Below are 11,709 nucleotides of genomic sequence, written 5' to 3' on the forward strand. Positions count from 1 at the left end.
ATCAGTGCTTCTGCAACATGAACTGCGTCGATTGCGGGGAGTGCCACAGCATCGGGATAACGAGTGGCAAAGTCGATCAACGTAAGAACATATCGGTTCCCACGGTCCGACTTTGGTGGAAAGGGCCCGATTAAATCGACAGCCACCCTTTCAAAAGGTATACGGATCACAGGCATGTTACCCAGTGGGACGACTCCTATTTTCCCTTTAGGGGTTGTCCTTTGGCACTTGTCACACGACTTCACGAAGCGTTTTACATCTCCGTGTACATCTGGCCAATAAAATTCTTGTAGGACACGATCGGTTGTTCTCCTTATACCTTGATGTCCTGCCATGATGCTTTCATGTGCCACTTCTAATATGCCATGTCGAAATGCTTTCGGGATGACCACCTGCTTAAATGTTCTGCCAGTAGCTAGGCGGTAAAGGCGATACAGCAAACCTTCTTCTTCGATGAATTCGTAGCTGTGACCCTTTCCGGAGTTAAACAACTTGCCCACTTTGGCGAAAATATGTTTCAGCGTCGGGTCTTTCCGCTGTTCTTCAATGAGTTGCCCTTTAGTTACGTCACGAAAGACAATTGTCGGAACGCACAAGGGACGAACCTTGCCTTGTTCTGGCTCTTCACTTTTGGCTTTAGCCACGCTCGACACATGCTGAGGTTTCATGGGCGCCTTAGTCGGCTTCATTCCTATCGACGCCGACACCTCGTTGGGAACAACGGGGTGCTTCCAGTCAGCATCCGGATCGTATGGTCCTCTGACGCCTGGAAGATTTCCCAGAACAAGGTCGTAGAGGGACTCATCCATACATGCTGCTGTTAACTTGCCTGTAAAGTACGGCGTGTTCACTTGTATGACAGCTTCAGGCAAGTAGTTTGTTGAGCCGTCCAAAAGAACAACGTTGCTCGTTTTTCCCGTCATATAGACCTCTGGAACGAGTTCTTGTCTGACAATTACGGTATTACAGCCGGTATCTCGTAATACTCGAACATTTCTTCCTAGCAGTCGGCCTTCAACCACTGGCATCCCGTCGACGAGGAAAGGTACAGTATTCCCAGGGTTCTCGTCGTTGCTGTCACTTGATCGGCGAGTCTTCTTTCCTGGACGCTTTGATGCTTTCACTGGACGAGTCCGAACTGGTTGAGATTCGGTAAGTGCACAGAAGAACTCGGTTTGTTTTCCCCGTACTGATTTCGGCAATTGTCAGCTGTATGTCCCGTTCTGTCACATAACTTACACTTTTCCGTATGCTTAGGTGGGTTACGGCAGCCAGGTGCCAAATGTCCAAACCTTTGGCAGAGTATGCACTTGAGTTGCGGTTTCCTGGGAGCTTCAATGGTTTTCCCACTGGAATCCTCTGTGCTATCGAGACCTTTTCCTAGGTTTGACAAATTCTGGGCTTCGAGAAAACGATCTGTTAGGCTAGCAAGTTCGTCAAGGGATTTGCACTCTCGCTCCTTCAAGAAAATCACTAGCTTTGGTTGACAACAACGCAGAAACTGTTCAGAGATCATATTATCTCGTAGACCTTCATACGTTTTAGGCACGTTAGGCCGACCTCTCTGCATTTCGCATCATTAAACTTATTTCTCTCTCTCTCTCGCCCATGTCGCGTGAAAATACTGGCATGTATTCAGTTTCCTCTTGCTGGTCGTCGCACGTCGCCTTCTCAGCTATGCAATAATTAACTTTACCTGTCTGTTTCACAGCACGTGTGACGTAGTGCCGTTTGGAAGCATACTGCACGCTTTTAATATGTGATAACCTATGCAGACAAGCTGCTGTTGCCTGCTGCAGGTGGTGCGAAGTGAGTGTCGTCTTTTGCTCTGGTGGCATCTTATTCTGGGGTCGCTCACCAGCACGATTTTGTTTCGGTTTCCCATCGCCATCTCAAAACACTACACAATGCGATAACGGCAGCGCATGTATCAGGCCGCAGAGGCGTCGCCTGCTCAACGCCCATTGGCGTCTCCTACTGCAAGGACCCTCGCCGAGTGGACGTATCAAAACTTACCACCAAAATACCCCTTCCTGCTGACCTGGGCCTAATTCGAGGAGTGCAAACATAAGCTTGCCGAAGCCGCAGAAAGGACAATGCATGTCTCTGGCCACTCGGGCCCCGCAAGCGTCTGCGCCTCGTGCTGGGACGATTTGCATTACGAAGATGTCAACTACTGTTGAGTTGGCCAAATATTTTATTGACTTCAGTGTGCCATCCTCTGGCTACACCACTGTACCAAAGCCACCAGCTCACATTAGCTCCATAATGGCTGTCGTGGGTCTGCCCACGAACATGGGGCTATTCAAAAAAGGATACTATACTCGCAGACAACTTTCTGTGGCAATGAAAGGGAAGCTATGGGGCAAAGTGCGCACGAGTAAAGGTGTTCCTGAAAAGAGTTCTACATTCTCATCTGCATTAGTTTATGTGAGAGGAAAAGAAAAACGTCTCATCTGCAACAGCTTAAAAAAAAAGCCAAAATACACCACGTAGTGTTAAATTACTTATTTTTCCTACTTTTCTATGTTTGTATAAAATACGGAACCATTGTACATGGAAGCAGCACCGATTTAATGTCTTGCAAAGGATACTAAATCTGCTTAGCTTCCATGCGCGACAGGAGTGCCGTCAGATGATGCCTGAATACTTGGCCCAGTTACACAGGGGACAGTTAGATGTGAAACTGTCACCTGTGTCAACTGTTAATTGTAACAGTCCGACTGACAGTTACATGTGTTGGTCATGAATAGTTAGTTCACTAAGCCACTACTACATCTTATGTGAGGAGGTCCGTTTCGCTTTTATTTTGATACACGTGTATGCTGCAGAGCGAGCTGCATAAAGGATACCCTTTCTCACAACAGTCTTGTACAGTTGTGGTGCTGCCATCAGTAGTAAGCCGATAATAAGCGCCAGTAACAAGCACAGCACAATAACAGGCTTGGTGATGTAAGCCACCATTTTTTTCTTCAAAGGTGGTGCTCCTATATTGTTTCAGCCAGCAGACACAAGTTAGATAAAAAACATGCAACTTCGTGGCAGTTCTGCATGCGCAACAGTTCTGGCAATGAAATTTGCACAGAAATTGCAGAACGGAATGTTTCAGTATGTTCACAGTTTTTTTTATTGCCAGAAAGATATACTCAGCCATAACTGCATGGTGTACGTCACAAGCCTATGCTTGTACTTCCCATTAAACCCATGCTTGCTGTAGCACCGCTGGAGAAGCCAACCTAGTACTAGCAGAGTATCGTAAAAACCGGATATAGGTCGAACCGTAATATAGGTCGACCCCCCAACTAACCAATTCTAAAGTGAAAAAAATCGTTTTCAATGGCATAAGTACTGAAAGACACCCTTACCTTTAAACAAATGCGACTCGGTCGGTTGCACAATGGTGACAGTATTTATTTAAATGCTGCTCCGTGCCGTGATGATAAGGTTCTGACAAACACGTGGGTCGATGGTCGCACGATACGAAGCCCACAGCAACGTGGCGGGGTTGCCGTGGGCTTCCGTGTACTCAATCGCCTTTTTCTTGAAGGCGACGGTGAATTGCCGTCGGCTTCCGCTTATTTTGAAACAAAATGTGAAAATGCAGCCTGAATGCGATGGCGAAGGCGGCTGTTTACTTCATCTGCCCATCGTTGCAAGACTTCCCTAGTTTTTCCGCTAATGTCCGGTATATGAGACGAGGGTCGACTTTCGCAATGGTTTTCTGGAAAAAAAGTTCAACCTATATTCCGGTTTTTATGGTAGCTTTTTGCAAACTACGATGTGTAACTATGATCAGTGGGAAGATACTAAACTACGACCCATTTTATCTCCTGTCTTGTCACTGGCATAATGACCTCAACTATTATGTCCTTATTTATCTGCAGAATGAAGTTGACCTGCCTTTAAAGAAGAAAAAATTGCCATCAAGTCAAGTGGTAGAACTTTTATTAACAATATTTCAAGTTCAACTAGTTCATGTGTTACAACAGCCAAAAGAACTGCACCTTTGCAGCGCTCATTTCTGTGAGCAAAAAATTAGATTTTTCGTGTCTATTTACAAATTTGTACACACTTGCACATGGTCACTTCACATGCGACAACGCCGTCAGAATACATCTCGTCGCTTGGGTGGCTCAGGATCAGCTGGCAGGCCCTGGAGTTCACGCAGCCCCTGAAAAGACAAGATGTGATGAAGCAGTAATATTGGTACAAAAAAGAAGAATGCTGCACACCTCTCATGGAATTTAACCTTTACTGAAATCAGTGTGTCCTAAAAGGCAGAAGATACGATATGTTGTAGCTGTCCTATAATGGATATGTAAAACGCTACTGGATGCAGGTGTTTCCACACAATTGGGCTGTCCTACACGAGATGGCAGACTGCCAGCTCATGGCACCATAGAGTCGAGAGTAGGCTTTAAAATGGCTATCCTGTATTAAGTGATGGTGGCAAAGGTAATGGTACCAGCTAATGTGCTCCTGCTTTATTTCTACTTATAGAGCAACATCCACCATCTTGTGTAGGTCAAACTACTAGATGTGTGGGGACACGCACTTGGCAGAATTTCACACGTCACCCACTGCCTGGCATTCATCTTTCTCGGTGCTTTATTATATTTTTATATACTGTTGATGAATCATGGGGATTTAAAAGGACCCAGCAATGCAGCCCAAGAAAGCTTGCTGGGTGTCGCCAATTGCATCATCACGACGCGGCAATTTTGTCCACTTTGTGCAATTGACGTGATGAGATTTCTTGCACTTCATGCAAAGGACATGAGAGCGGCTTGCTGCACGATTGCTGGCTAATTATTTAATGTACGATTTAAGTGCGCAAGATAATGCGAGTAATGCGAAAGAACTAAGACCTTCCATTTTAGTCATTTTAATTGTCACCCAGTCAACACACGACAGCCGCATAGGTGTTGTAACAGTGAAAACCACACCGTCAACAAAAGGAGCAGGCTTTGGCAACCATGGCACACCAACTTTCGCTAGGTCGCAATAATGCTGTGGTACTATTGGGTGCCACAGTTCACCCATGTTGGTTCACTCGCGTCATGGGTAAGTGAACCGTGGCATCCACAGCTACAAAAATCAACGGTAACTTAAGTTTATATGCATTAGTTGTATAATCACATCCACACTTTCTTTTTTGTAATGCTAAAAGCACACCTAGAGCAAAAGTGCTGGCCTTAAAAAAGTGTTGCAAGGCTCCTTTAATCGAGGTTTTCAGCCGCTCTTTTCTTTTCCAGGAACACAACCACAGGAGTAATGATGAAAAAGCTAGGTATGCATTACCGCAGAAGGTCCATATTTTGCATGAATGCAATTTTCATGGTTTACGTGAACAGCCTAAGCACATTTACACAGTTTTGGAAGTGGTCAGTGAAAACTACCCAGTAATTAGCGCAAAATGATTTGATAAAAAGGCAATAATGTGAAAGCAGAATGTGACAGCTTACTTTTCAACGTATCTGTACTGACTGAATGCCTCTATTAATATCAGACGTAATGGTAAGACCAGTAATATCGCCTTGGCAACATGCAACATATACCAAAACCTCAAGCAAAATAGTGTGAACATGACAGCATGACAGAGTATGCACTTTAAAAACAGAATTCCTATATTTCTAGCCCAAGCTACACACAATAGACTTTGAGGTATGACACAACCGGAGTGCTTCGGAATAAATTCGGCCACCCCGAGAAAAATAATTTCAGCTACATTATTACCCTTTCACAATATCAAAGAAAACGCTCTTGCCATGAGAAGAGGCATGATAAGAAAGAAAAATGAAATACTGTAAAGGTGGCAACGCCACCTCAATGTTTGCACCTGCTCGCTGTGATTCATCAATTTTGCCCACAACTGCTCAGGCCTAGATAAAACTTATCAGGAAGGACGTATTTCATCATATTCTAGAAGAGGCAATGGCTGAACTTAGCAAGTTGCAGGAACTTTTACTGAATCACAGCATCCTAAATACGAAAAAAAGTACTCTCAAATATGTGACATCACACTGAAGCACTGACAATGGCAAGTTTAAGAAACGAAACTTTAATCTTCATGTTATTTTCTAATAACCAACCTCTTATCGTAAAATCAATGAAAATAGCTTTGAAAAAAAAATACCTAATCAGTATAAACAGATGTAGTGCTTCTCTTTAGTGTCCCTTTTAAGCATGCACTGAAATTTTTACAAACCAATGCTTTTGCATAATGCCCGAAAAGAAGTGCAGTTGCAACCGGGTACCGAACCTGTGACCTCTCGAGCATGGCAGCAACGTGGCACACCACTGTGCGACAGTGGTTGCCATCAATGAAGAACAGTCTCAACTTGTGCAGGACTGCAACCTCACTTGTTGACTACAGACAGAGTGGTGCTTGAAGCACGCAACACGAATTCATCAAACAGACAAACCATCCTCACATCTCTGACTTGTTGCTGCCTGTTCCATCACAGCAGAATTTATTTACATCCTGCTATGCAAACCTCGCATAATGAAACTCCACAGTGTGTTGTCCTTAGCATTTGTTTGCAGCCAGATCCGGTCCTCAGAGGATATCAGCACCTTGGCCCAGTGCTTGTCACACAAAGTATTTTGTCCCTCGCGTTTCCATAGGTCACCTTCGTCTATCTGGTACAGCCTAATTTATCCGTTTAGGCACCAAGGCCACGGCTAACAACACTTCGATCGATCGAGTACCGACCTGCAGGACCATCTGGATGTGTGCTTTTATGTTGGCCGACTCCTTGGAGACCCGCTGCAGCTCAGCTTCAAGCAGTGCTTCTCGGCGGCCCACAAACCACAGGGTCTCTTCGTGTGTCAGCTCAACAAAGAAGCCCATGCCGACTTGCACGAAGATTTTCGACACGTCTGGTCTGAAATGGGTGCACGTGGCGCACATTAGAATGCAAGTGGCAAACGTTCACTATAAGATATACAGGCGCTGAACTGCAACTTAACGTTCACTACTGCTTTGGTGGTTTTTCAAGCGATTTTTAAACATCTGATTGTGGTGATCATGACTTAATTCCATTTTTTTTTTTCTTTTTGTTCTTTGAGTCTCTTGTGATTTTGTGGTTCCAGTCGTTGCTGTTATGTTTCAAGGCTCTGACGTGTACCCTCAGTATCTTCCCGCTACTGCGCATGCGCTCTAATCTAGCATATAAATAAGCGTACATGTCTAACAGTGTGCTGGCACTACAAAAATAATAGACAACGAACTAGTACTAACACCTGCTCTGTATATGTCTTGAATTGTTTGCATACCACACATCACGTGACATTCGGAAGCATATAGGGACTTGCTTTTTCTAATCTAACTTCACGAGAAGATGTCCAGCTCATCGCTGCTTTGTTTTCACTCAAATGTCGCAACAACATCGCCTTCTATTTTCCGTATTGATCGTTCATCTGTTACACAACCGATTGGCTTACGTACACGACGGCTTGGACGTAGAAGTTGCTGCCCAGATCAACCTGCGTTCGAAACGTCTCCTTGTTCGCCGCGACTTCCTGCAGAGGTGGGCACGCTAAATGAGAACTACTACGAGAAAAGCCAGTCGTGCACGCTTACGAAACAAAAAAAACAAAAAAACCTTGCCTGAATTCTTTCGACGACAGTCCGCAGTTGGAGCAGCTCGGCTAGCTTTGCACAGATGCGATCGCGCTCCTCGAGACATTTCCTGGGTTTTAAAACAAACACACACAGATACAACGAAACGTAACACGGCTGTCAGACACTAACCTGAGGTCCTCCTTTAGCACGTCGTTCAGGAACGTTTCATACTGCAGAACCTTCGAGCGAATGTCCGCCATAGAGCACCGTGTTATGAATGCACAAGAAATCACTCAGCAGCGAGCGCAAGCACATTCATTCGTGCGAGTCCTGAATATCGCCGAGCAATTCTGGAAAGCTTGGGTATTCTATTACAATTCGATCACTCGCGCAACTTGAACAGCACCGAAAAACGTGCGCACGAAAGCAAAACAACATGCAGGTATAGAGGAATGGTTGAACTTTGTTTGCATAGAGGAATGATAACGAGTGGTTCTCCAGTGTTTTCGCTGAAATGAGTGGTAGGGCCTGCCACCGCACCAGTGTTCATATAGTGCTACTTTAATGCCATTAGATGGCACAAATTTAACTACTTATAGTGTATATGTATACAAATTATTCTTTAACCTCTGCGTGATTTTGCTCTATCCCTGTCGCATTATTATTTCGGTTTCGGTTTCGACACACGCTTTATGCGCGCTAGCTTTCCTTTTTCAATGAAGGAAGTTTTGATGTCACATGCAACCCGCACACGGAGCATCAACCGACGGCCGTACGACTCCATTAGCGGATTTCTTTTACTGGGCGATAACCTTATCGGGGTTGTGTGCCATCGTGACAGGCGGAGCTAGACTTGCACGAAAGTGGACGTTCAACTTTGACCTGCATTGTATTTGCTTCTGCAACAATGCAGATCATGACATTATTCCAGATGTTCCGATTTGTTCGCAGAAACAAGAATGAAGAAATTCGACGTGATGGAACCACGGTGTCCATAAAAGCACCGAACATACGAAGAAAGGGAAGATGAACGGAGGGGTCCTCACTAGATCCGCCAATGGGGGGGGAGTCATACAAACGCTGCCTTGTAACGCATCTGTTGACCTGACGAAGACAAGTATCCTTGTAAAAACGTTGGGTCCGGGCTGCAGCTTGCCTTCTTCGGCGATACTGTTGATAGTGTGAAGTCTCCAATGTGGATAAAGTTTTCATTCAACGAAGGTGGCACGTCGACCTACTGAGGAATTGGGATTATAATGAGCCACTGAAGAATCCAGCTGCGAATTCCCAAGTGATTATCAGTAAAGACCGGATGTTCGGACAGAAAAAGTTGTTCTGGGCGGCTATAACATACTAAGCTGCCGTTTAAGGCGTATGTAGGTGTCAGTTGCTGTCCTTTAGGCATGTATATAGGCTAAATTAATAAGAATTAACTTCCTCTGTGCATCTGAGGATAACTTATGATTTTCCCAGAAACACAGCCCAATAAACCACGGTTTTGTAAAGTTCATTTTATTTTCTCAGTAAAATGGAATGGTGGCAGGTGCGAAGGTTACAAGATTTATTTGAAATCTAGTACGTGCGTGACAAAACACCACGTGAAATGTTGATAAAGTGGTGACAAACGAGCACCACCCCAAGATTTTTGGGTTTCAATCGTGTCGTGTCGTGTTTTTACTGAGTATTCGTTTGTAGGGAGAAAGGAACGCTCAACATCTACCATAGTTTGCGGCACATTCTTGAACTTCAGAATGTTCGATGATCCAATGCCCTCTGCAATTACATAATGTTCGCTGATCAGTACCTCTGAGAGTTATTTCATAGCTGAAAACCCGTTTTCTTACTTTCTTTTTTTTTTCTTTTTGTCCGAGACAGATTAAAGATGCGAACTAACTCTATCAGCGGCAGGCCCATTGGGGACGGTGGCCAGCCTTTTCTGAACGTCCAAAACGAACCCAACCGGGTCAAATCTGCGCCGAATACACAAAAAGTGCCTCGAGCATCGTGCGGCAATTTTGCGTGTATTCGCGTGCATATTTCACGCTCGGGAAAACTCTTATGTACCACGTATTGAGCAACATCAAGCTGTGTCGGAAGTTTTTCATGTTGCTCTACAATTTTCTCATTGATCGACACTTTTCATGTAATTATAATATTTGAGAAGGAGGAGGAAATAACTTTATTGTAAGTCGTGCGAGTTGAAAGGGATGGGCTAAAGGTCCTGTCTACGTGACGGCCAGGAGTTCTTCAGTCCTGGCGGCATCTGGGCCCGCTGGACCGCCCAGAGTTGACCCTCGCGAGTCTCCCAGCGCGCGCGGAGGCTTTCGCTAGAAGCTGCGTCACCGTTACCATTATTTATCCCTCGACATTCCCATAACATATGTTCCAGAGTGGCTGTGGATTCGCATTTTTTGCATTTGTCCGTTTGGCATTAATCCAATTGACATATATCAATATTTGAGAATGTGAATAATTAATTAGGACTAATTATGTAATTAGGCGGAGCTCAATAAAGTAATCTGAGTATCGCCAAGCGACGGCAAACAACATTACCTTGGTTCTGTCTATCTACGTGGTATGTGCATATTTTTAAATCTTGGTGCATAATAGGTGGGACACCCTGTATATTGCGCTGGCATAAACCGTGCGGCAATTGTACTTGTTTCAACCAATTTACGTGTCTTTGCGCAGGCACCACATGTTGAAAATTGGGTAAATTATCTTGGAGAACATATTTGTTAAATAATTCCTTTTTTTTTTTTTCTCTCTTAAGCAAGTCCAACGAGCTGTGTGCGTCATTATTGCGATGTATTTCGAGACTATTTGCTGTTAGTGACAGCTGTTTCGATCGCTTTTTACCAGCTTGTATATATTCATCAATCGTCAGAGGAGATAGGAGAAATTTAAATATCGCGTCGCCATGGAATCGCGTTACGCTTACGTCACGTCCCCCCTTATCTCTGTCTCTCTTTCTTGCAGGGCGGTGCACTTCCAGTGGTGGCTGTAGCTTCGCATTGGATGATTTGCCTAAGCCACGTGTCAATAATCGGGGACGTTGCCGGGACTGCGTCTTGAGTAGAGGCGTTGATGCGTGTGACCTTGATTCTCAAGCAGGAAGCGAGGTCCCCTCGAAGGACTCGCAGGTCCCGCACGCTTTCGTTTCAAATGTCGGTGTTTTCGATACCTGTACATTGCAGAAGCGATCGCCGGCCCGGGATATCTATACGCAACGCGCCTGCCTGTCTGCAATGCCCAAACCTGGAGATGATCCCTTTTAAGGGCAGCATGGCCGCACTCGGGTTCACGAACGCCGTAGTGGACCGTAAAACAATTTACACCCTTAAAAGTGAGTAAGGGTGTAAATCTTTCTATAAGTCTAGGGCTCCGTGTTTTTGGAGTTTATTTTTCGTGAAATTCGGAGGGTGTTTTTCGGAGTTTATTTTCTGGCGGAAATTCGGAGTTACATTTGCATTATTCTCAATACTCCAAAATCTCAGATAAAATGATATCTGAACACGAAAACATCAGAACACACGAAGCGTATTTTTGTTGTCTGGAAGGTTTGAACGCACAAACACATATACACACAAGCACAAATACTTGTATGCAAAACACCTACGTTTGTGCGCATTACAACCTTAAAGCTTGTTGTAATTGACGCAATCATACTTTACGATGTTGCTGTCACTGATGGAAGCACGCTCCTTTCGATTGATGATTCTCGGCTTTGCAAATGGCCTTTCAACGTTTGCGCTAGAAGACTAAGCGCGCATCGAAAAAGCACTGGCCACTGGACAGTGTGAAGTCTCCAAGCGACAGCGGTTCAGCAATGTTACTGATTAATTAGCTCTGGTAGTTCGCAATATCACTCATGAGTTGGCTCACGTCGTCAGTTTCAAGAAACACCAACTTAAAAATCGGCGCATAGGTTTCGAACGCGGGGGGTAACTCATGCTTTATATTTAGACTCACAATTTGAACGATTGAATTTGAATACCGAAACGATTCACTGGTGTACTCCATGAAGTGAATCGAAAAGGTTCCTCTCAACTGTCTGTCTCCACTTTTCAGCGACAGCAGCGTAGTATCTATGAAGGTCTGCGACAGTCGTTGAGCGGTCATACGTCTCTAGCTCCGTGCGC

General features: G+C 44.7%; 1 protein-coding gene across 1 annotated transcript; it reads right to left on the bottom strand.

Moving 5' to 3' along the window:
- Positions 1 to 3,928: 3,928 nt before the first annotated feature.
- LOC119431104 (protein UXT) lies at positions 3,929 to 8,024 on the bottom strand. Its single transcript, XM_037698581.2, has 5 exons — positions 7,757 to 8,024; positions 7,613 to 7,694; positions 7,451 to 7,524; positions 6,716 to 6,887; positions 3,929 to 4,171 (listed from the first exon to the last, which is right to left on the bottom strand). Exons 1-5 carry the CDS (start codon positions 7,825 to 7,827, stop codon positions 4,106 to 4,108), a joined length of 465 nt encoding a protein of 154 aa, XP_037554509.1. The 5' UTR covers positions 7,828 to 8,024; the 3' UTR covers positions 3,929 to 4,105.
- Positions 8,025 to 11,709: the final 3,685 nt, after the last annotated feature.

This window comes from Dermacentor silvarum, chromosome 10, assembly GCF_013339745.2.
Source record: "Dermacentor silvarum isolate Dsil-2018 chromosome 10, BIME_Dsil_1.4, whole genome shotgun sequence".
Taxonomy (NCBI): Eukaryota; Metazoa; Arthropoda; class Arachnida; order Ixodida; family Ixodidae; genus Dermacentor; species Dermacentor silvarum.